At 46.2% G+C, this 26,283-nt stretch overlaps 1 protein-coding gene across 2 annotated transcripts in view; it reads right to left on the bottom strand.

Annotated features, from left to right (window-relative positions):
* The window catches only part of DGKD (diacylglycerol kinase delta), a 113,555-nt gene that overhangs the window by 33,699 nt on the left and 53,573 nt on the right, over positions 1-26,283 (bottom strand). For both annotated transcript variants that reach the window (XM_032857525.1, XM_032857527.1), the window contains exons 4-9: positions 4,897-5,001; positions 4,506-4,638; positions 3,168-3,274; positions 2,684-2,809; positions 2,453-2,555; positions 1,665-1,827 (exon numbers count right to left, since the gene is read on the bottom strand). In XM_032857525.1, the coding sequence (XP_032713416.1) occupies positions 1,665-1,827; positions 2,453-2,555; positions 2,684-2,809; positions 3,168-3,274; positions 4,506-4,638; positions 4,897-5,001 (737 nt within the window). The remainder of the gene's footprint in view (positions 1-1,664; positions 1,828-2,452; positions 2,556-2,683; positions 2,810-3,167; positions 3,275-4,505; positions 4,639-4,896; positions 5,002-26,283) is intronic.

The following is a 26,283-nucleotide window of genomic DNA, read 5'->3' as shown; positions in this document are numbered from 1 at the left end:
ACTGAGAGACTCTCCAGTTCATTTGTATGCCCCTTCCCTGGGCTCCTAAGCAATCTGTACATAGCCCTGTTCACACCACAGATTGTCCTGTCCTGTGACCTCGACTACCCGTTTGTGTACTGGGCACCCTGAAAACAAGGTCCCTACCTTACTTGCTCTTGCATCTGGCACAGAGTCCTGGCCGGAGGAAGCCCTCACAAAACAAACAGGGATGAGTGACACAGCACAAAACTGAGGCTATCAGCAGGGCTGAGGGCCTGAAGCAACAAGACTGCACCTGACCTTCAGGTTGTGCGAAAAATGGCCACGTATGCTCCCTTGTGAACACTGGTCTCTCTCAGGCCTTCCTTCTCTGGAGAAGATGGGACACATCCAGACCGGGAACCAGGAAAATGAAGCAGGGCCTCCAAGTTTTGTGGTGAACTGCAGGAGGTCAAGGCTGCTTCCCAGAAACGGGAACTTACTAAACCAACACCCACGGCATCTCCGCGGGGGCTCCCACAGGGGGCTGGTCCCCAGGGAACTCCTAGGGCCAACTGCAGAGGGCAGGGTGGGGGTTTGCAGGGCCTGCCCCACCCATTCCACAGGCCCCACCCAACGACCTGGGGCCCCGCCGTCTACAGGCCCAGTTTGGGATACAAAGGCTTATGATGATCCCACCACTGGTTCCATTTTTTAACTAAAATGACTTTTTCTTTTTTTAAGACTCTCAAACCAAGAGTGAATGTGCTCCCACACACAGACCAACAGTTGAGCAGTCCATGTGCAGAAATGCGTGGAGTGTGGCCTCTGAGGACCAGGCCGGCAAGCTGCCACCCATGACTGCTTCCCAGCGGGGCCTTGCCGCCCATGAGGAAAAGCGACCTGCCAGACCCCTAGGGCGCCAGCGGGCATGCTCCTTTCCCCTGAGAGTGGCTCAAGCTCCTGCTCCAGCAACACCTGGCTCCAGAACAACACACTCCCAAGAGCCTCTGAGGCCAAAACACACCAGAGAACACATTCTGAAAGCTCTTTCCACAGCAAATATCCTGGACAATCTCCCTTCCAGGCAAGGCCACCTCCTAGAGCCCTACCTTGAACTGGTGCTGCCAAGCAAGGAAGCTAACCGTTCGTTACAGCAGCAAATGTTCTCCACAAACTATACAATGTACAAAAGGAAAAAGAACACACCTCACATCCCCAGCTAACAGAGAAAGGCCTAATTACTTTGCCACACACTCTGGGCTTCACATGTCTGCACACATCATGGGCCCTGTAAATACAGGGTACCCGTGAGATAAGAGACCTCCTGTGTCCCCCCCAGATGAAGACTCTCCCTGGGGGCCTCACTGGAGAAACACGGGCTCCTCAATCCCAGGCTCCACTACAAGAACGAGAGGACCTGTAATGGCTGGCGTGAGGACACGCCCATGCTGACAGACGCGAGGAGCAGGCCGCTGTGATAGGAGATAACAGGAGGGAACCAATTTCAAAGTGTGTCTGCACGACTGAAAGACACACGTGAAAGCTAGAGAGACAAGCAGCTCTACTCATTGTTCAACAGGGACTATTTTTATTTCCTATTTAAATTTGTCTGTATCTTTGAATCATTTTGTTCACGAGCAATGCATTATCTTCAAACGTTTTTAGAACTCCAAGAAAGATCGACTTTATAAGCTTCCTACCCAAGGTGTGGTCCTCCGTTCATGAGGTCAAAGACCTGGGCAGGGTTCAGCAGCTGTTTGAATCTTCTGAGGAACTTCACACCCTGGTTGTCGCCACTTTTCGAATTGACAAAGACCAACAGTGGGCTTGTGCAGGATGGAGGGCACGTGGCCTTCCAGAAGCCTGGATGTGAGGATGGAAAGGGAGAGGGAAAAATGAGAAAGCTGTCCAAAAGCCCAGCAGGGGCCCCATCATATAAAAAAGCAGCCAACACCTGCAAGAGACCTGTAACTTCCACGTGCATGCCCAGTCACCAGCCAGAGAGATCAAGAAACAAACTTCCCCAGCCCCATTCCCCATGGAAAAGGATGGGGGTCCCAGGCAGTTTGACTTTGTGCTTACATGACTCAAGTTCAGAAAGACCATGCACCTCACTGCTGTCCTTCCCTCTTGCTCTCAATCTGGAGGAGCTAGTTCCTAAGATCCATACCCCAGTTTCCCACCTTCTACCAAGGCCTGTGAATACACACCGTCATCTACCACCTAGACGGGGAGCAGGTGCAGGTGAGCATGCTGGTTCACATCTGCTGCCCGATGGAAGCCAGCAGATGGAGAGCACAGTGCACCAGCTCCCGTCCAAGGGTGCTCAACGGCCACCAGACTCCTTTACCACCTCTGTGCACGTCTTCTCGCCCCAGCCGCCATGCCTGACCACTTCCCGACATCATCCCCAAATCGCCAGTGTCACCCATCCTCGTGCAGGGAAGGGGAGAATGTTGGGTGAGCCAGGAGAGCACGAGGCACCCACCGTCAGAATCGATGCTGTTGAGCGCCGTGGGTGGGATGACCGACACCTTGCACAGGCCCAGCGGGCACTTGGTCTGTAAGGACTCTTTACAGGACGTATGCACCTGAAACACATCACAGGGGTCACCAGCATCCCCCGGAACACTCCCAGCCACTGCGGGAGTGGGCACTTCGGGACCAGCTGAGAACGCACAGGGAGCAGGTGCCAGGCCCATGCAGCCTGCCCACTCACCATGGCCTTGCACCAGAGGCAGCGCCAGTCCTGCAGGCGTAGCACACTGCCACACGTCTTGTCGCACACTGTGCACTTGGCACTCACGGGCAGGTTTCCTTCCAGCCACTGATGCGGCATGGCAATCTGCAAAGCACAGAGACATGTGCACTAGGGACGTCCCAGAGCCCCACACACAGGCCAGGAAGCCCTTATGCGAAAACGCTCTGGAATAACTCAACGAAGACCTGTTCCCCGACATAAGCAGGGGGAGGGCAGGGTCTGCAGCATGCTGCCCGGCACCCAACTCCTGCTGCCGGTGGGCACAGCACGACTCACAGGGACAGGCCAGGCTGAGAGGCGCAGTGGACCATGCCGAGCCCCCCACACCCAGTGAGAGCAGCAGAAGTGAGCACAGGCCAGTGGGGGCGGAGGGCCCCCTGCCCCGACACCAGCATGAGGGGGAGAGGGTCGGTGCAGGGTTGTCAGGTTCCCCCATGCATACCCCATCCTCGTCTTCAATGATGTCCTTCCCGATGGAGGCCAGCGTGGTCCACTTGCAGTTGTTGGTTGCACGCACTGCACACCGCTTGTGGGCCTTAAATTTGCACACTGTGAGAGAACAGATGCGGGACCGTCAAGCCTCAACCCCGAGCCTCGCTCAGCACAGTGCTCCCGGTGCTTGAGGAGGCAGTCCAGCACGACCTGCCCTGCTCTTCCAGGACCTCCGGGAATGAACACTGCACACACTCCGTGCCATAAACGACACAGCGGGGGCATGCGCAGGGTCTGAGCACAGCGAGACCAGCATCCAGGACTGCAGGCGTCCGCTTCGTGGGACTGCACGTTGGCTCTGACCTAACTCCTCAGCCCTGCCCAGCAACACGAGTGCCACCGCGAACCATGCTGCAAGTACGGCCACCGAAATTTAAAAAATCACAGGATTTCTATGTCACCAAATTGTCTTTTTTTCCACCATTTTAAAAAAGATTTTATTTATTTAGGGGCACGTGAATGGCTGAGTCGGTTAAGTATCCAACTCTTGATTTCAGCTCAGGTTCGTCTCAGGGTCCTGGGACAGAGCCCCATGCTGGGCTCCACGCTCAGTGAGAAGTCTGCTTTTCTCTCTCCCTCTGTCTCACCCCTTGCTTACACTCTCACTCTGTCAAATAAATAAATCTTTTTTTAATTCAAGAGAGTGTGAATGCATGCGGGGAAGGTGCAGCATGGACAGAGAGGGAGGGAGAGGGACAAGCAGACTCTATGCTAAGCACAGAACCCAACATGGGGCTTGATCTCACAACCCTGAGATCATAACCTGAGTTAAAATCAAGAGCTGGATGCTTAACCAACTGAGCCACGCAGGCACCCTCCAACCATTTAAAATGTACAAACCATTCTTAACTTCACAGGCAGTACAAGAACAGGAGCGGGGGGGAACTGGCCCAGGGTCCAGGACTGGTCTGCCTCCACTCCTGCCCTCTGTTCTTTGCGCCACTGTAAGCTGCCCTCCAGGTCCAGAAGACCACATTTAATGGGTTTATCACGGCTTAGTTTACTGAAAGGCATACCTACCTCGGGGAGCACAGATTTGTCACCTCTTTTCCTCTGTGTTCTTCATGTTTCCTCTTGGTGTCTCATTACCACTACTTCACTTTTTACTTTGTTCCATTACTAATATAAAATAATTTATCAGACTCCTTAGTAGGTAAAATAAACAAGCATGGAGTCCCAGAAATTACTTTCTACTGACTGATTTGTGGGGACCATTCAAGAGCTTCTAAGGTTTCATCAAGTCCAACCTCAGACCACATTTCCCAGCAGAGTACCACACTGCTCATACCTTCACAGGACAGCCCGTGAGACGTGACCCCGGACAGAGCCTCCCGGCACACGTTGCAGTAGGTCGGCCTCGCATGGGAGCAGGCGTACCAGTTGTGCATCCCTGAGAAATGGTCCATGCTGTACTGGGTAGGCTGCAAGAACAGAATAGGGATGGCAAAGATAAGGTGTCCCTTCGACATCCCTGAATGTGGTAACTTCAATGGGATTCAATAAAGTTTCCAAGAGAGGAGAGGAGAACAGCATCAGCCAAAAGGACAAGGAATGAGCCTTAATTTTACCAGGAATATGCGAGAAAGTGAGTGCCAGACGGCTCAGGCCACACATGGCTGATGCTCAACGGCAGAATATTAACGGGTTGGCAATAAGAAGGGATGTTTCTCTTTCCAGACCTCAAAGTGCTCCCGGTTCTGGACAGTTTTCAGCGCTGCAATCCACTCTTCCATTTCCTTCCTGTTATCGGCACACAAGATGAGTCTCCTACACGGAGTAATAACCTAGAAAGAAACAAGAAATACAGGCGATAGAGCAATGAACAAAGGACAAACACTCACAACTATACAAACTTCCAAAAATCTACTTTCACCACATATATTTTTTTAATGAAAATGGGCAGACTCATTCAGATTCTCAGTTGAACCAAACATAAAAATGATCATCATGGATTATTAAAAATCAAGAAAAGTCTCAAAATCAAAAGACAATCAAATTTAGTTTATACATTCACCAAAAACCAACTTCAGCAGACATTCACCAACCACCTACCACTTGGACCATGGTAATAAGCCACAGGAATTTTTTAAAAAGGAAAGAAAACACAACTGCTATCACTCCAAAGAGCTCACAGATTGAGGTCCAGCACCTGAACAGTCTAGGAAAAGCTGGACCAAGTTACTCTAAATATGATGTTAGCATTTCAAATGCATCATATATAATGTTCTTGTACAAAACTCTGTACTGTGTGACAAGAGAAAAAAAACCAGCTATTATACTCAAGGGCTTGAACAACTTAATTGGAAATGAGGTCAAGAACCTGGTAATAATCAACAAATGAAAATTGTATCTACAACATATAAAGAGTTTTTACAAATCAATAGAAAAATCTTTCTTACCAAGAAAAGCCATGAACTTGCATTTCACAGAAGAAATACAAAGCGCTAATAAATAAAAAGATGCTTAACTGCTCTAGTCATTGGGGAACACAGATGAAAGTAGCCAACTATTTTTCACCTATCAGACTGGCAAAGTTTTGAAAGAGGGTAATCTGGTGTTGGCCGACGTATGGGAGAAAAGAGTTCTCCTCAAGCAATGATGGGAGCTAAATACAGTATAAACTTTTTAGGGAAAAATTTAAAAATTTTGGTAAACACTGTCAAAAGTTGTAACATTTTACGTATTTTGTTTTGTAATGATGTAAAATATCTACATGGTTCCAAAGTCAAATCTAACAAACAGGTACAGTCAGAAGTCCACCTTTGACTTGTGTCCCCCCAACCCTGGTTCCCTCCTTTCCCCACCAGCAGCTTTTAAAAAGTAAGTACAACTATGGTTTATCCTTCCTTTTTAAGACAGATGCAAACACATATATCTATATCTATTATAGATATATATCTACTCATAGTCCCCCTTTTTAAAACAGTAGTAAATCACACATATTTTTCTCTGCCTTTGCTTTTTCATTTATTATCTACCCTGCCCACGTCTCCTCAGCAACACGGAGTGCTCCCTCACTCTCCCTTACAGCTGCATGGGCCCCTGCCGGGCAGAAGCACCAGAGTCTGTTCAACCAGGTGCCTATTAACAGAAACCTTACGTTGTTAAAAGTCCTTTCCTATCTCACACAGTGCTGCAATGAAGAGCCTTTTCACTGACCTCACATACTTCCCGGGATATTTGGGAGAAAAGTCTCTGGAAGCAGAACTGCCCCAAGAGCAAGCACATATGTAATTTTCCTGCCAAATTCGCTCACAGGGCTGATGCCATCTGCATTCTCACCAGCAGTGTTAGGGAAATGCCTGCTTCCCCAATAAAATACGTTACTTAACTTCTGGATTTGGGCCCATCTTTTAGCTTTAATTTGTACTAGCAACACCCAATTTAAATTATTAGATGATCATGTTTCTGGTTCAGAAAATTTAGAAATGGTATTTTATAAATGATCTCTTAGGTGATTTCTATAAGCACCTATAAATCTTAATCACAGAGGGGATAATTAGAATTGGGTCACAAATCCATGGTTCATTCTCTCATGTCACCAGGGTGACATGTAGGGGCCAGACTGGGGAAGCTGGGGGCGGGAGGGGTGGTGAGCTGGAGGACAGAGAAAACAGACAACTGGATAAGCTGGGTTCCCCTCTTGAGGGGGCGGGGTACGGGGTGACAGCCACTCTCCTTTAGACACGGAGAGCATCGTGAACAGCCCATATCCCAGGATCTGCCCAGCAAGCACATGCTAAGTGTCTGCTCTAGATCTGAGATCCCAAGACTATGACAGGCCAGGTTCCCACTCACACAGAATTTACCCTGGGGAGAGACAATTTCAGACACTGACACAGGTCCTGAAGACAACGTGGGTGTGGGAATGGGGCTGGTGGATACTTTGTACAGACAGGGTGGTCAGGAAAGGCCATGGGAGAGCTGGCAACTGCCAATGGCCTGGGGTCAGTGCTTTAAGGCATTTTCATCAGTAACTGTCTATAAAATCTCAGAAAACACTTCTTCATTATTCATTCTGGGGTGTGATCTAATATTTAAAAATTTTTATCAGTGTAATAAATACAGTTAGAGAAAGAATATACTTTCTTTTCATAACTCAGGGATTATATTAAGAGTTATGCAATACGATAGTTAAAGAAGAGAACAATGACATTTTTTAATGTCTTTCTATTTTAGGTCTTGCTTCTGCTACTCCTGTGACAACCTTTACAAGATGAAGTGCCCACATTATTCCAGAACTCGGCCAATGTCATCTGAGAAGATGGATCTTTGGGCCCATCATCTTCCACAAGCCAAAGGAGGGGGGCTACCGTGGAATAGCTTCATGAGTATTGGGCACCACAAGGCAGCAAGTTATAGACAAAACTGCTGTGTTTAAAGACAGGGAATAATAGGAAACAAATGACAGTGACATCCCTTCCTCAATCTGTGTGATTGTGTACAGGGAGTAAACACTGACAGATAAATGTCCAAGAATCTGGTTTCAGCACTTTTAAAAAACTCTTACTTGTGCGGGTGTGAAGAAACCTCAGACAGACTCAGATTTGAACCCTACCCAGCCACTGACTGGCCAGGAAACATGGGCAGACTGTCATCATTTCTATTCTGGAAAAGGAGGATAAAAGTTAGCTATCTGGGTTGTTATGGGACTGAAAGGGACCCACGTGCACAAGACTCGAGTGGCTTTAGGACATGCCTCCGGGTCTAAAACTCTGACGAGCTGCATGAGCCAGAGCAGCTACCTCCACACACCCCTCTGAACACAGGGGCTGTCATGTCGATGTCACACCCCAGTGTCATCCGAGTGTGGAGGCATGCTCTCTCTCACACACACACCAGCGCTGCTCCAGGCTCTCGGGCCTGATCTTAGAGCAGTATCTATTTGACAGGACCATGTGGCACCTCCCTCCTGAGACCGTTCCAATACCAACAGTCCATGTTCCAAACCATGGGAATCGTCACAGAAGACTCCCACCAAATAAAAGTCTATCTCTGCTTCTATCCCATCATCTTCTGTCACCTTTGAGACAGAATCCATATTTCTTAGTGGTCCACAAGACTGGTAATGACTCCATCTCCTTGAAAGGCTCCTCCTCACGCTGGTCTCCTGACAAGGTCCTCAACAGCATTCTAGCTCTGACGAAGCTTCCCAAACAACAACTAGCAGTGTCACACACCACAACAAAGGCTCCTGCCTGTTCCTCTTTGTTTCCCTAACACCAGCCTGGGGCCAATGCACAAGAAAAGTGGGGACAGAAGGGTCTCCTCAGAAGAAAAGGAAAATGAGCAGCTGCCAGTAAGAGAGCTGTCCTGCACAGGGCTTCTTCTTCAGTTCCTTGATCTGGGAGCAAGAGGGGTCAGGAAAGGCCCCAGGAGAGAAGCAGGTGCTGCATGAGACCTCTCCTAGCTGCTCATCCAGCTCACAGGACAGGAAGAAGGCAGGAAGAGATGTTCCTACAAATAAAACTGTCCTCTGCTTGGATAGCAGCCAAGACCACAACTCTTAGAAGCCAAGGAATGGTGCATAAAGGGTAAAACTCTTCCCACTATTCCCAAAATCTAGCCTTCACACAGAAAAGACTTTAGAGACCAAAAATGCCCTGTATTTTTCAAGCAAAGAAATGGCTCACATAACTAAATCAACTGAAATGGTAAACGCAAATTAAAAGGAGGGTCATACTTGAACTTGACAGGACCAATCAGTGACATCACAGAGATTCAGTGATGAATAAGCACACTTGGTACCAAGGGAGAGGGCAGAGTAAGACTACAGAACAAATGACAGACCACGACATGGATACCCACTAACCAGACAGTGAGAGCACCCTGTAGACCTTGAAGCTGGCAAGACAAGAGAGACTGAAAGAGAAAGGATATCACAGACAGAATGGTGGAAGCATTTCTCTCCTAATCCTCAGAGACAGGCCAGGAAAGCCATAGACGAGGGGGAATCTTCAGACACTTACTGAAATTCTTCTGAGGGGAGGAGAACTTAAAAATCAGTAAGAAAAGGGGCATCTCGGTGGCTCAGTCAGATAAGCTTCCAACTCTTGGTTTCAGCTCAGGTCGTGGTCTCAGGGTCATGGGATAGAGCCCCGCATCAGGCTCCCAGCTCAGCATGGAGTCTACTTGAGAATCTCTCTCTCAGGCACCTGGGTGGCTCAGTCAGTTAAGCATCTGCCTTTAGCTCAGGTCATGATCTGAGGATCAAGTCCTGCACTGAGCTCCCTGGTTAGTGGGGAGCCTGCTTCTCCCTCTACCCCTCCCCCTACTTCTGCGCTTGCTTGCTCACTCGCTCTCTCTCTCAAAAATAAATAAATAAAATCTTAAAAAGAGAGACTCTCTCTCTCCCTCTCCCCCCTCCGCGTGTTCTGATAAACATTTTCAAAAAATTAAAAAATCTGGGGCGCTTGGGTGGCTCAGTGGGTTAAAGCCTCTGCCTTCGGCTCAGGTCATGATCCCAGGGTCCTGGGATCGAGCCCCACATCGGGATCTCTGCTCAGCAGGGAGCCTGCTTCCTCCACTTTCTCTCTGCCTGCTTCTCTGTGATCTCCATCTGTCAAATAAATAAATAAAATCTTTCAAAATAAATAAATAAATTAAATAGTATTTTAAAAAAAATTTTTTAAATCAAAACAATCAGAAGAAAAGAGGCCAACTAACAGAAAAATGGACAGAAGACTCAAACCGTTATTTAACAATCAATCAATAAGGCACATGAAAATGCACTCCACCTTGTTAGTAATCTAGGAAGTAGACATTAAAATCCCAGCATGCTGTATGTTTCACAGGGGCCGAATTGAAAAAGATGGACATCAAGTATCGGTAAGGATGGAGGTCACCTAGAACACCCACCTGATGCTAACAGGAAGGCACTTTGGGAAAACTACCGTGGAAAACAGTAAAGCTGAACTCATGTATATCCTATGGCTTAGCAATTCCACCCAAACACTCCTCATCAAAACCCCCACAAATATTTATGGCAACACTACTGTTAACAGGCCTACAATGAACACAACCCAAACACCCAGCACTGGTAGACTGGATAAATATACTGTAATATATTAATATAACGGAAAACCACAGAACAAGGAGAATAAACCATCTACTGCTAATAACACAATGTATTCTACAATAGTGAAATAAAGAAGCCAGATACAAAAGAAGATTTCATGTTTATAAAATCTCAAATGCATATATTAAGTTAAGATAAACCAGGCAAAGCTAATCAATGGTGTTAGAAGCTAGCTGCTTCCAGTAGTTGCTTTTGGGAACAAGGATACATGGGAGAGCTACTGGAGGCTGCTAATGTTCTATTTCTTTATCTGGAACATCCATCGAGCTGCGCACTTGGAGTAAGTGTACTTTTCCATATGATGCTCTATTTCAGTTAAAAAGAATACAGAATTTGGAATAAAACCAACCATATAACTGAATCAAAAGAAAAATGGCACAGCTGCGCAGACTCTTGAATAAAGTCTGGTTAGAAACGCAAATGTAGAATAACTAGGCAAAAGAAGATGGAAATGTGCGAATGAACATGAGAGACTATCAGACCTATTCTAATATAGTGTTAGAAATGGATCCGGGGGGGCGGCTGGGTGGCTCAGTGGGTTGAGCCGCTGCCTTCGGCTCAGGTCATGATCTCAGGGTCCAGGGATCGAGCCCCGCGTCGGGCTCTCTGCTCAGCGGGGAGCCTGCTTCCTCCTCTCTTTCTGCCTGCCTCTCTGCCTATTTCTGATCTCTCTCTGTGTCAAATAAATAAATAAAATCTTTAAAAAAAAAAAAAAAAAGAAAGAAAGAAATGGATCCAGGGGCACCTGAGTGGCTCAGTCAGTTAACCATCTGACTACTGATTTTGGCTCAGGTCACGATCTCAGGGTCATGAGATCGAGCCCTGCCACCAGCTCTAAGCTTAGCACAGACTCTGCTAGTCCCTCTCCCTCTGCCCCTCCCCACCGAAAACACTCTCTCACTCTCTCTCTCAAATAAATAAAAAAATATTAAAAAAAAAAAAAAAAACGGCGCCTGGGTGGCTCAGTCAGTTGAGCATCTGCCTTCGGCTCAGGTCATGATCTCAAGGTCCTGGGATCGAGCCCCATACTGAGGTCCCTGCTCAGCAGAGAATCTGCTTCTCCCTCTCCCTCTTACTCTCCCCCACAACTCACGCTTTCTCCCCTCCTCACCCTCTCTCAAATGAATAAATAAAATCTTAAAAGAAAAAAATGGATCCAAACACAGGGGAAAATGTTTAACTCATAAAATAAATGCAAATTAAAATTACTAAATACTTTTTTTTTTAACCTACCAGATTCATAGAGTATCAAAAGTTTGATAACAGACCCTGTTGCCTTTCATATGCTACAGTATAAATGAGTACAACCCCTATGGGGAACATTAGTGAAATCAAGCAAACGTTTTTTTTTTTTTTTTAAGATCCATTTATTTGAGAGAGAAAGAAGAGAGAGCATGTGCCTGTACGTGCATGAGGAGGGGGAGATGCAGAGGGAGAGAATCTTCAAGCAGACTCCCCGCTGAGCACAGAGCCTGACATGGGGCCCGATCTACTGACCCATGAGATCATTACCTGAGCCAAAACCAAGACTCTGACGCTTAACCGACTGAGCCACCCAGGCACCCCAATCTAGCAAATTTTAAAATATATTTCTTTGTCTTAGCAACAATGCCTCCATAAATTTAATCCAACAAATATGTCTTCATGAGAACCGCCATATCATGGTCACTCGTTGTAAAGACAGTAATAGTGGAAATAACTCAAATACTGATCAAGGTAAGCCTGGTAGAGATTGGCTACACAAATTGTGGTACATTCATAAAATGGAATACTACACAGCCACTAAAGAGGGCGAAACTACTTCCTCACGCGCTTACAGGGAACAACCTCTCAGAGGTATTGTCAAGTGCTCAAAGCAAACTGCAGGAACATTGTGGGCGAAGAAGGAAAAAGACTGGTTACCTCTAATGACAGGATCGCTGCAAGCCAGGAAACCTTCTTTATCAACGTTTTTTCCTATCAATTTCTGTACCATGTATGTGAATTCTTTATTTAAAAAAAATTATTGGGGCACCTGGGTCGTTCAGTGGGTTAAGCCTCTGCCTTTGGCTCAGGTCATGATCCTAGGATGCTGGGATCGAGCCCCTTGGGCTCTCTGCTCAGCGGGGAGCCTGCTTCCCCCTCTCTCTCTGCCTGCCTCCCTGCCTACTTGTCATCTCTCTCTCTCTGTCAAATAAATGAAATATATTTTTTTTTAATTATTAAAACAGGGGCACCTGGGTGGCTCAGTGGGTTAAAGCCTCTGCCCTCAGCTCAGGTCATGATTCCAGGGTCTTGGGATCAAGCCCCACGTTGGGCTCTCTGCTCAGCAGGGGACCTGTTTCCTCCTCTCTCTGCCTGCCTCTCTGCCTACTTGTGATCTCTGTCTGTCAAATAAATAAATAAAATCTTAAAAAAAAAAGTCACACAATTCTTTAAAAAAAAAAAACTATTAAAACAAATAAAGCCTGTGACTGATTTCTAATCGCATAGCACTGTGGACAGAAAAGATGCACAGTATGACATCGGGTTTTTTGCGTTTGTTGAGACTTGTTTTGTGGTCTAATATCTCATCTATTCTGGAGAATGTCCCACGTGCACTTGAAAAGAATGTATATTCTGCTGTTTTAGGATGGAATGTTCTATGTCTATTAAATCCGCTGGGTCCAGTGTGGAAAATTTGGAAAGACCACAAACACATGGAGGTTAAACATGTTACTAAACAATGAAACCAAGAAATCAAAAATTACATGTAAACAAATGAAAATGAAAACAGAATAGTCCAAAATCTTTGGGATGCAGCAAAATTGGGTTCTAAAAGGGAAGTCTATAGCAATACAGGCCGATCTCAAAAAGCAAGAAAAATCTCAAATAAACAACCTAACTTTACATCTAAAGGAGATAGAAAAAGAACAATCAAAACCCAAACCCTGCAAAAGGAAGGAAATAATAAAGATTAGAGCAGAAATAAATGATACAGAAACAAAACAAGACCAAAAAAAAATCAATGAAGCAAGGAGCTGATTCTTTGAAAAGATTGGCAAAACTGATAAACCTCTCAACAGATTCATCAAAAGAGAGAGAGAGAGAGGAAGAGAGGAAAAAAGGACTCAAACAAAATCATTAATGAAAAAGGAGAAATAACAGCCAATACCACAGAAATAACAATTATAACAAAGTATTATGAAAACCTATATGCCAACATTGTTGGACAACTTCTCAGAAGAAATGGATAAATTCCTAGAAACATATAAACCAGCAAAACTAAAGCAGGAAGAAATAGAAAACTTGAACAGACCAATTACCAGCAATGACACTGAATCAGGAGAGGTGCCTGCGTGGCTTAGTCATTAAGCAGCTGCCTTCAGCTCAGGTCATGATCCCAGGGTTCTGGAATCAAGTCCCACGTCGGGCTCCCTGCTCAGCAGATTCTCCCTCTTTCTCTGCCTGCCGCTCTGCCTACCTGTGCTCTTTCCATCAAATAAATATTTTTTTTAAAAAAGCAGTAGGGGGGCGCCTGGGTGGCTCAGTGGGTTAATCCTCTGCCTTCAGCTCAGGTCATGATCCCAGAGTCCTGAGATCGAGCCCCGCATCGGGCTCTCTGCTCAGCGGGAAGCCTGCTTCCTCCTCTCTCTCTGCCTGCCTACTTGTGATCTCTCTGTCAAATAAATAAATAAAATCTTTAAAAAAAAAAAAAAAAAAAAAAAAGCAGTAGGAATCAAAACAGTATGTACTAGCATAAAATAGACACACAGATCAACAGAATAGAACAGAAAACCCAGAAATAAACCCACAATTATACAATCAATTAATCTGCAACAAAGGAGGCAAGAATATGCACTGGGGAAATGTCTCTTCAACAAATGGTGTTGGGAAAACTGGACAGCTAGCTACATGCTAAAGAATGAAACTGGGCCATTCCTTTCACCATATATAAAAAAAAAATCAAAATGGATTAGATCTAAATGTGAGGCCTGAAACCATAAAAATCCTTGGAGAGAACAGGCAGTAATTTCTCTGACATCAGCCGCAGCAACATTTTTCTAGATTTGTTTCCCGAGGCAAGGGAAATAAAAGCAAAAATAAACTATTAGGACTACATCAAAATAAAAAAACTCCTGCAAAGTGAAGGAAACAATCAACAAAACTAAAAGACAACCTACTGAATAGGAAAAGGTATCTGCAAATGACATAGCCAATAAAGGGTTAGTATCCAAAATATATAAAGGACTGACACAACCTAACCAAAAAATACCCAAATAATCCAATATAAAAATGGGCAGAAGATACGGACCGACATTTCTCCAAAGAAGACATACAGATGGCCAAGAGACACATGAAAAGATGTTAGACATCACTCATCATCAGGGAAAAGCAAGTTAAACTACAGAGATATCATCTCACACCTGTCAGAATGACTAAAATCAACAACAGGTGTTGGCAAGGATGAGGAGAAAGGGGAATCCTTCATGCACTGTTGGTGGGAACGCGCACTGATGCAGCCACTGTGGAAAACAGTATAGAGGGTCCTCAAAAAATTAAAAATAGAACTGCCCTAAGACCCAATAATCACACTACTGGGTATTTACCCAAAGCATATAAAAACACTAATTCAATGGGATACATGAACCCCTATGTTTACTGCAGCATTATTACAATAGCCAAGATATGGAAGCAGCCCAAGCATCTAGTGATGGATGAATGGATAAAGAAGATGTAGAGTGTGTGTGTGTGTGTGTGTGTGTGTGTGTAATGGATGGAATGGAATATTATTCAGCCATAGAAAAGAATGATATCTTAACATTTGCAACAACATGGATGGAATTAGAGAGTATAATGCTAAGTGAAATAAGCCAGTCAGAGAAAGACAAATACCATGTGATTTCACTCACATGTGGAATTTAAGAAACAAAACAGATAAGCAAAGGAAAAAAAGAGAGAAACAAACTAAGACATAGACTCTTAACTAGAGAAAATAAACTGAATACTAGAGGGAAGGTTGGTGGAGGGATGGGAGCATGGAGGAAATAGGTAATGGGGATTAAAAAGTACATTTAATTGTGATGAAAAATAAACCAAAATAAAATCTTAAGCTTATAATATATGCTGAAGACTCCAAAAAAGAGCTTTAGAAGTTTTATTTGAAATGAGAATTTTTGATTCCATCTTTTGATACAAACATCTTTTCATACAAATGATCATCCAGGAGGTATGAGAAAATAGCTCCTCCAAACAAGTCTAAGACACCCCAGCCAGTCAAATATCTTCCAGTAGCCTGGGAAGAATTAACCAAGGTGGTCATTAAACTACCGGCAATGATCTCTGAGAGACCACGGTGAAAAGGGCAATGTGCCAGAGACATACAGAAGTGGTGCTTAAGGGGCCCCTGGGTGGCTCAGATGGTTAAGTGACTACCTTCAGCTCAGGTCAGGATACTGGGATCAAGCCCCGCATCAGGCCCCCTGCTCAGCGGGGAGTCTGCTTCTCCCTCTGCCCTCCCCCCTTCTCATGCGCTCTCTCTCAAATAAATAAATAAAATCTTTAAAAAAAAAAAAAAAAAAAGAAGTGATGCTTAAATGAACAATGTGGACTTCAAGTACATACGCACTAGCTCCTATGACAGGGACAGCAATGAAAGTGTCAGACGACAGTGGCAGCCACTAGAATTGGGCACTCATTAGTCTCAGGAAATCTGCTGCTTGTTTACAGATATTTGCACATTACATCTTCTCTACAACCTCATAACGTGGGTGTTGGGAGAAGAAACTGAGGCCCTGCGTCCCCGGCTAAGTCAGAGTGGGCGGGACACCGGGCAGGCTGGCTCCTTACCTCCATTCAAGAGGGGCATCCCACCTGGATTCCCAGCACAACTGCAAGAGGAGTAAGGCCAGGCATGGAGGGCGTGAGGGATGAGCAGAACCAGCACACACCAAGAGTCCCTCCCAGGCTCTCATAACACACACAGCCTGGCATGGTGCATTTCCTTCTTGGCAGGGGCACTGGCCTGGAGCATCAGGGCAAGGATGACAGGGACAGCTCACTGAGTCATCTGCCCGCTGCCCCGCCCACTCTGACCAGGTTCCCCACGAGTGTTCAACAAGAGGGTAGAGAAAGTAGGTCTGGAGAATGATGACGAGGGAGTCCCTGACTCACCAGCCACATCCTGTCCTGCAATTCCTAATCACAGATTTATCTGGATGTGCCTCTCATTTGTAAATGTGACCTTAAATGACAAAAAGATTAAGTTCCTGCAAACCTTTCATGCTGGAACCACCGGCCCAAACCAAACAACATGAATAGTAGTAAACACCACAATCTGGGCCTGAGAGGGTCCGAAGGCCACGACAAGCAGCAGGGGCAGACATGCAGCTCAGACTGAAGGGCCGCTCAGACACTCTTGTCAGATTAGCGGGTCCAAAAAATAATAAAAGTAACAAGCAGACTTCTGCTTCCAGCAAGAAGTTTAGACATACTTTTTCCTATTCCTCTGGCTAAGTACAACTAAAACCCTGGACATTTGATATTTTTAAAATATGAGAAGACGACTCTGGGGGCACCTGGGTGGTTCAGTGGGTTAAAGGCTCTGCCTTCAGCTCGGGTCATGATCCCAGGGTCCTGGAATCAAGCCCCACATCGGGCTCTCTTCTCAGCAGGGAGCCTGCTTCCCCCTCTCTCTGCCTGCCTCTCTGCCTACTTGTGATCTGTCAAATAAATAAATAAAATCTTTTAAAAAAATAAATAAAAATTAAAAAATAAAAATATGAGAAGACTCTCAAAGGTAGACAGAAGAAGGCAGAGAGACTGGGCCTCAGGGCCTCAGAATGACACGCAACAGAACTCCTGGGGTGTCCACTGGCCTCAAGCATCCTAGAGCGGAGATGAGGAAGCCAGCAGCCAGAAATGAGTTAAAAAGTCCGCCAAAAACCTGCTCGCTCTCTCTCTAGCCATGGGCGGCAGCCTAACAAGGCAGAAATCAATAGAAGAGTTGTAAATAACCACTGTATTCCAGCCAAACTCCACAGAACACACTGGCCCTCACCCCCACCGTGCCAAGCAGAAACGAGGCGTGCCAGCACCCCACTGTGTAGTGTCCAGAGAAGGCCAAGTAGAAATGTCCATCCCCGTAGGCCACACCCCAGTGGTGTCAGGGCATGTATGGAGACAAATAAGCACAAGAAGTATTCTACCTCAGTAGCCAGTAAGAAAACGCTGATTAAAATACAATGCACTATTACTATACACCTACTAAAGGGCTTAAAATAAGAAACAGTGACAACACCAAGTGCTGGAGAGGATATGGAGAAACTAGCTCACATTTTTGGTGGGCATATAAAATCGTACAGCCACTCTGCCAAACAGTTTGTTGGGAAATTTCTTAAAGAACCAAATATGTAGCTACCATATGACCCAGCAATTCCATTCCTGGGCATTCATCCCAAAGAAACGAAGACTTGCGTTCACACAAAAACCTGCCCATGAATATTCATAGCAGCTTTATCTGCAATCACCAAAAACTGGAAACAACCCAGGTGTCCTTTAGCGGCAAGTAACTGAACGCACTGTGGCACACCCATTCCACAGAATACCACTCAGGAAGGAAAAGCAGCAACTATCGTACACACAACAACCTGGGTGGAGATCCAGGGAGTTAGGCTGAGTGAAAAAAAGCCCATCCCCAAAGGTTATTTATCATACGTTCCCACTTATACAGCATTCTTGAGATAACGAAATTACAAAAAGAACAGATTAGTGGTTGCCAGGGGTTAAAGAAGGGAGTGGGTGTGGCTAAAAATGGCAACCCAGGGATCCTTGTGGAGAGGGAAACATTCTGGTTCTTGACTGTATCAATGTCAACATTCTGGTGGTGATGTTGTACCACAGTTTCCCAAAACATTACCACTAGGGGAAACTGGTAGAGAACACAAAGGATCTCTGTATTATTTCAATTCCGTGTGAATCTACAATGATCTTAAACGGCTTAATTAGAAATAAGTAACCACAACCTTCTATATCTAATATGTTTAAATTGAGAAAATAGGGAGTAACTCCAGAACAATGTGGTATTTCTTAAGGACAAGGGCATCAATGGTCTCCAGCAGCACAAATTAAAAGTGTAATCTTATCTTGTTAAAGTCATTTGTAGGCAGTGCAGACTCCCGAGCCACCTGATCTACTAAGGAAATATACGGACACACCTTTGGTGCACATACTCTAAGAAATCCTAGTCAGGTCCTCTCCATACACCTGAGTCTAAGTAAGCACACGAGGGTCACAGAGCTCTGCTACCGGGCTGTGACACGTGGCTTGGTACCTGAGCCTGCAGGAGAGAGCACCAGAAAGAGCAGGACTCATTCCTACACACAACAGTGCTTGAAAAATCAATGAAGGTGCATCTCATGTCAGCCACGAAGGGAGGATATCGGAACCACAGGTCCCGCCCTCGCATGGCACCGCACACTTCCTGGATGGGCCAACCCCAGCAGCTGTCGTAGGTGCAAGCGGGACAGACCCGAAACAAGTGCAAGACAAGCTGCCCCCCAGCTCCAGATCCACAGATCCCGCTGCCAACCAGAGAGCCCCCTTGGGGTACTGCTCCCACATTCAGACATGTCCTTCCGCAAACAATCCCCCCACAGGCCAGCTACTCTCCCATGCTTAACCTTCATGTCTGGGCCCCAAATTCTTCCTTTCTTCTTAGAAGTAAATTCAGGCAGCTTTCACTTGATAAAAACAACAAGACCCCTGCTCCTATGGAGCTCTCATTCAAATGCAGACAGAAAATGAATACTAAATTCTACCATGAAGTAAATTACATAGTATGGAGAGTAGTGACCAGTGACAAATCTATGGAAAAAAGAAAGATCAGAAAAAGGAGATCAGGGTCAAATGACCCTTTTCCTCATTGGAAAAGACTGGAAGGACATGGGAGGAAATGAGTGGGCCACAGCCTAAAGCAGAAGCACAGCTGGCAGCTAGAGCCAAGGGAACCAGGGGAGAGGAGCCAGGGATGAACTTGGAGAAGCAACAGGCCACAGTGTGTCATGCAGGCACCACTAAGAACTTTGGCCTTTATGCCAAGTGAAATGGGGAGCTGTGGTGCTCTTGAGCTGAAGGTCCACATCTGACTAAGGTTTAAAAAGCATCATTCTTGGAACATCCAGTTGGCTCAGTTGGTTAAGCGTCTGCTTTGGCTCAGGTTGTGATCCCAGGGTCCTCCTGTATCAGGCTCCCTGCTCAGTGGGGAGCCTGCTTCTCCCTCTGCCTACTGCTCCCCTGTTCATGCTCTCTCTCTCTCTCTCTCTGACAAATAAAGTCTTTTAAAGAAAACATAACAATAAAAAACATTCTGATTGCTTTATGGAAAAGAGAACATAAGGGGTAGGGCAGAAATCAGTACCCTTTGGGGAGGGTGCTCAGCATTCCCATTGAGAGAGAAGGGAAAGGGTGCAGCCAGCTGCACTCCTGAGTGTCCTGAAGGCAACAGGGTTTCAGGACAGGGGTATGGGACAAAGAGGAGCCAACAACTAACTACCCCTTGAACAGCTGGAGGGAAGGAGCTGCCATCCTGGGATGAAGAAGGCTGTGAACAGGCCTTGCAGTTAGGGGACGGGTATGTAGGTCAAAATTTTGGACATGCTGGGGTTGAAGTGTCTATCAAAATCTCAACCATGCCCAACGTCTTCTGTCATCCATGAGGACTTCACCTTGCCATAAGTCTGGCTGCATTAAAAAAAGAAATGAGAGGGGCGCCTGGGTGGCTCAGTTGGTTAAGCATCCGACTCTTGATTTCGGTTCAACTCATGATCTCAGCGTTGTGAGATCAAGCCCTGAATCGGGACCCATCCTGAGTGCGGAGCCTGCCTAGGGTTCTCTCCCTCTGCCCTTCCCCGCCCCCTTTCTTTCTGAAAGAAAGAAAAAGACGAGATCACTCTTAAGTTATCACTGCTGGTGGTAGTTTAAAAAAAATTAAGTTTTAGGGGAGCCTGGGTGGCTGAGTGGGTTAAGCCTCTGCCTTCGACTCAGGTCATGATCTCAGGGTCCTGGGATCCGGGCTGCATCAGGCTCTCTGCTCAGCAGGGATCCTGCTTCCCCCTCCCCCTCTGCCTGCCTTTCTGCCTACTTGTGATCTCTCTCGCTCTGTCAAATAAATAAATAAAATCTTTAAAAAAAAAATTAAGTTTTAGAGAGCAATCCCACAATATTTCATCATGCTAAAGATGTTCACACCTGACAATTCAACACGTAGGAGCATACTCTAGAAAACTCGTGCCCGTGTGCCCAGGAAGGTGGGTATAAGAATTGCAGTGCTTTTTATAATGGCCAAAGCTGGGAAGACACAGGTCAACAGTGGGACACTCTGGACACTGGACCACTACTTAAGCCACAAACTAACAACCAAGCACTGTGATCCTTCGATAAGGGCTGTACTTGTAAAAAGTTCTAAGGTGCATGTCCCACTCCCCAGAAATTCTGATCAAATTCCAGGAATCAGGAATCAGTCACTTTTAACCTTGAACCACTTAACTGAAGACAGTGGTATCCACACAGGTAGATCTTGGAAACACAATGCTGGGTGAGAACAGCAAGCTGCTGTTTGGTATGACACCGTTTCCTCAAAACTGTGAACCTGGCCAAATACTCTGTGTTGCTTATGTCTACATAAGGGGCAGGAGAGAAAGGATTTTAAAAAAAAAAAAAAAAGGCAAACAAATGGTAAATAGCAAACTCAGAACTGCAGTGACTCTGAGGAGGGAGGGCAAGAGGGTGAGCAGGATCCAGGATACAAAGAACTTCCAAGTAGATCCATACTGTTTTGTTTTCTGGCTGCGGAGGGTACATAGTTGTTCACTGTGTTACTTTTTGAATCCCTGAAATATTTAATAATTTTTTAACGGTAAACATTTTAGCACAAAAATATGCTAAAATACTCAAGTCAGAGCTTGAGACATACACAGCATGTCCTATATTTACAGTTTACACTTTACTGCATGTATCCAGGTGAAAATACAGGTACCCAGTAGGTATAGCTTATAGTAACTTACAGTTTCTAGTCTAGCCTTATAGAAGGGAACGGGTCAGCCTGTAACCATGCCCGCAAGACGGATTCTGCCGGTAAAATGGGGGGAGCCGGAACATGGTGCGGTGTTTCCACACCCCACTCACCCACACAGTGCCCTCCTCCAGGGGCTCCCACGGCTGCCACACACCCAGCTGCCTCCACTGGCTACTGTGCATTTCATGACAGACACAAACTATTCCTAATTTGCCTCTCCAATTTCTCATCCTCGAGTACATTCCTGCACGCTAAAGAACTGGTGGAGTGTGTGAAAGAAAGTAAGGCCGCTGGCTTATGAGGGGAAGGGACTGGTGGGACTGCTGAGAAGGAAGCTTTTAGAGACTAACCGAAAACCTCTCCAACATACTCCATTCCGTGAAGCATCAGCGTGGCAGCCACAGGAAGTTAGTATCAAACCATAGAAACTTCCTTTCTGAGGTCTACTGAAGCACACAAAGATGCATGTCCTGTGGCTGGAGGATAAGCCGGCTTACTAAGTCTGGGTGAGGGTACAGGGTGTCCGGCACAGAGGGGCAGGACAGCACAGCAGTTATGACAGAGACATCAGGGAGCCACTGGTACGAATGACCTGTCTCTAAGCCTCGGTTTCTTAACCCCCCAAAAGAGTAGCAGCACCTGTCCCCTGGTGTCATTCTCAGGGTGAAGAAGGTAGGCCGTGACTGCCACCAGCGGCAGGCGCCATCCCCCGCTGTCCTACAGCAAGGCGCAGGCTGGGCTGTAGGCCAGCACAGGTCAGTGTGTGCGCAGCAGTGCACGAGAGCAAAGGGTTGGCTCCCCGGCTGCTGGACAGCAGGGCACAGGGCACACGGAGCAGCCCCTGTGCGCACCTGGTCAGCAGCTGCCTGAAGTACTCCCCGCCACAGCGCTTCCAAGTAGGAGTGAGTGTGCTCCAGCTGAACAGACCATCTCCCGGCCCCGCAGTGCCTGCCCTGGGATGGGGGGTGTAATGTCTCCTGCGACAAAGTTCAGAACGGAAATTCATCACAGGGAAGTTGATCTGACCTGCAGGCTTTCTGTCTGACCAGGCGGGGACCAAAGATTTTTCTGGCATGTGGGAGGGAAGTCACATCGCCAAGCCTGTGGCTTTAAAAATCCCAGCCTTCCACCCCTTAGAAACACAAGACAAAAATCAACGCTTCCAGAGACGCTTACAATAATCTTCCATTTCTTCCACTCACTTCATTTTAAAACCTTACACTTCAACTGCTTTCCCCCACAGCTTCACACCGCCCCATTGCCCACCAACACCTAGAACTCTTACCTGCCGCTCTCCCCTCTTGCAGAACATTTTCCAACTCCTCAAAATGGATCAGAATTGAAGTGGCCCAGCAAAAACAAAAATCGAGTTTTAAAATCGATGTACAACACCCTGTGTGTCACCGAAGGAGACCAGAGACACTGGAGTAACAAATCAGAACTTCGAAGTTGAGTCACTGACCAAAAGAGGAGCAAAGGGACAGCGTCCGGGCAGGATTAGGAACCTGGAAATACTAAGCTAAATATAGCTCCCCAGCCTGTGGGACTCGGAAAGGTGGCCAAGAATAAGTATCTGGCGCGTTTGGTAATTCCTGTCACTTCCTGTTACTCACATCCTGCTGTTCTGATGCTGCCCCAAACACTGGATTCGCCACACACGGATCCCTACCTTGAAGGCCCCCAAGACCCAGACTATTCAAAACAGCTGGGATGTGCATAGACAACAGACTTCCTCACAGAGGGCCATACCAAACACAAAAATAACACCATATAAACAAGCACCAGGAGGTCCCTGGGCAAAAGCAGCCCCAGAATACAGGGTCAGACCCCAGGAGCCCCACTGCATGTGGCCCAACCACCAGAGGAGCCCAGGAAGGAAATGCCACCAGGGCACTTCTCTCTACAGCTGGGGTCATCTCCAGTCTCGCGGCAGCTTCGAAGGAAAAAGGGGATCCCCACCCCCACAACGATTCTGCCTGCCCAGGGGCCCACAGCCCACAGGGTAAGCACCTCCACCCCACCCCAGCTCCCAACCATCCGGAGGAGACCGATCCCCAGGAACATAGGACACTCAGGTAGGGAGCAAAGCCAACTGGGCCAGAGGCCAAAATCACTGTAATCCATCAGAGGACAGATTTTTAAAAGGAAAGAAAAAGCAAGATGAGGCAAAAAGGAAAAGCTATACCTAAAACTGGAATGCGACAAAAATATTTGGGATTATTGATCTAGTCAATATTTCTACAGCACTTTATTAACCTTTGGAATGTGCTCAACATGTAAAATCTTAGAGATTATAGGTGACCCTGAGCAGGGTGCTGGAGGCAGGCAGCCCCAGGCAGGGGAAGGAGGGGGATTGCCAACAACGAGCACCCCAGGTATGGAGGTGGTGCCCCACACCACATCTCCCCCACAGCAGGCAGGAAACGAGAAGCTGATCCACAGAGGGCAAAACTCAACGTTCCTCCAACAGTGAAGCACTATAAATAACCCAACCCTCCAAAGCACACGACGGAAAACCATACAGCCAAATTTTACAAGTGCAATGTCAGCGTGTACTCATGGACACAGATGTTCATAATATAATGCATTACTTTTATGTTCATTTTTTTTTCTTTTTAATGTAGGCTCTATGCCCAACGTGGAGCCCAACATGGGGTTTGAACTCATGACCCTGAGATATGACCTGAGCTGAGATCATGACCTGAGCTCAGATCAAGAGTCAGACACTTAACCGGCTGAGTCACCCAGGCGCCCCCATAATATAATGCATTTTATTTATTTATTTTTAAAAGACTTTATTTATTTGACAGAGATAGTACAAGCAAGCAGAGAAGCAGGCAGAGGGAGAAACAGGCTCTCCACTGATGTGGGGCTCGATCTCAGGACACTGGGATAATGACCTGAGCTGAAGGAAGACACTTAACCGACTGAGCCACCCAGGCGCCCGCCATATAATGCATTTTAAAAGCAGATCACACATTAGTATATATTAATGATCCCACTGTTAAACTGTTTACTGATATTCATAGGAAAACACCTACCAAACCATTTGCTTCTATCACAGTTTTCAACCTTAGCACTACTGACATTTTCAGCCAAACAATTCTTTGCTGTCCCCTATAGCACTATGGGGTGCTGAACAGCATTCCTGGACACACCAGTAGCAGAGACACCACCAACTCCAGCCCCCACATGTCAAACCAAAGTGTCTTCAACTGCCAAATGTCTTCTATCCAAGTGGCAAATCCTACCTTCCTATTTCCCGCCCCGTTCCCTCCCATGATTGAGAACCACAGGTCTCTATAATAGTGTCTATATTTGGGATCCCAGTGATAAGACTTTTGAGTGTTTTTTACATGTTATTTGTATAAAAAGTCAGTATTATGCCAACCTTAGCATGAGTAAAACATTACAGGTGTTTTGCTATAAGGCAGTTTTTTTAGTTGCTACAAAGTTTCATATTCAGAAAGAAAATAAAGAAGTCTCATGGGGAAGGATGAGCTGGGGCAGACACTCAAAACCCTTACAAGTTTGTAACCAAGCATTGGAAACAACAGCAATAGAAGTACACATTTTTAAATTTTGTAAGGAACTACTAAAGTGAATACAGGAAATACTACAGTGAATACAAAACTTTACCTTTTATCTTTTTTTCAAGATTTATTTATTTGAGAAAAAAAGTGGTGGGGCAGGGGTGCAGGGAGAGAAGGAGAGAGAGAATCTCAAGCAGACAACCCGCTGAGGCCAGAGGCCCACGCAATGTGGAGCTCAAGGTCATGATCCCAAGATCATGACCTGAGCCGAAATCAAGAGTCGGACATCTGTCTGATGAAGCCACCCATGTGCCCCAGAACTTTACCTTTTAAAAAAGTGAGGGAGCTTGATGGATGGGAGGGAGTCTGCATCTAAGCGATACTAGCAAAATGCACAAAGATCTAAGATGGAATAAGTAATTCCCAGGCAGAGTCCCAAGGCCCCAGAAGCTCAGGGCTGTGCTCCTCCTGGGCTGGCCCCGCCCTGGAGAGTGATGGCCTCTTTCAGAGGCTGCGCCAGTGCACATGAGAGAGAAACACAGCCGCAGAAAGGGCTATGACTACATCTGGCTACCACACAGAGGGAAAAATTAGCTCCAAGTCATTAGTTCAAGCACTAGGGTCATTATTATCTAGTGATAATGGAATCTAAATTAAAAGTGCCCTGGCAGTGGTCTTGAAGGGATGTGAAGGTGGAAGGAGCATGATGGGAAACTTCAACAGTCTCAAATCTGGCCACTCCCATGCTGTCACAATCCGTCTGTTTTTCTCTAGGATTGTGCGATGCCAAATCTGCACACAGCCAAGGGCATCTACAGTGACATTACAGTCAACAAGTATTGGGAGAGGAAGAGAAGAGACAGAAGCAGCCTCTACAGCCCAAGGTCAGCCATGCACTTTTCTGATCACTGAAGGTCAAACCGATCACGCAGTTAAGACTTCCCAGAGCAAAGAACACGTGCATCCGCCGGCTTGCCAGGTGTCCGCCTTCAGGACAAAGGCTCATGCACACCTTGACTGACGAGCTTATCTCAAGGATGTGTGCACATCCAACACTTCAGGTGCTTAAGTAAACCAGGGACTAGCTACCAGGCAACAGTGGAGGCAGTCAGAAAAGAGACAAACACCTCCCTAGGGGAAAACAAGGCTTACAAAGAATTTTGGAAAGGGTGTATTACATCACATTACTGCATAAAACAAGACAAGAGACTGAAAGGGTAGGACACACAGCATGGAAAACTGGAAGCTGGTATCTCAGGTGGTGAGACTGAATGGCTTTTCTCTTCTTCTTTTGGTTTTCTGTATTTTCCATATTTTCAAAAATTAAAAAAGTGTTTTAAAATACATCTCTGCCTTTTTCTTCTTCTTCTTTTTTTTTTTTTTTTTTTAAATCTACAAACTCAACATCCAGGACAAAAAAACC

Source organism: Lontra canadensis, unplaced genomic scaffold, assembly GCF_010015895.1.
Source record: "Lontra canadensis isolate GAN:19392208 unplaced genomic scaffold, GSC_riverotter_1.0 scaffold13, whole genome shotgun sequence".
Classification (NCBI taxonomy): Eukaryota; Metazoa; Chordata; class Mammalia; order Carnivora; family Mustelidae; genus Lontra; species Lontra canadensis.
Note: the sequence above shows the minus strand (reverse complement) of the source record. Positions and strands in the feature narration are given on the sequence as shown.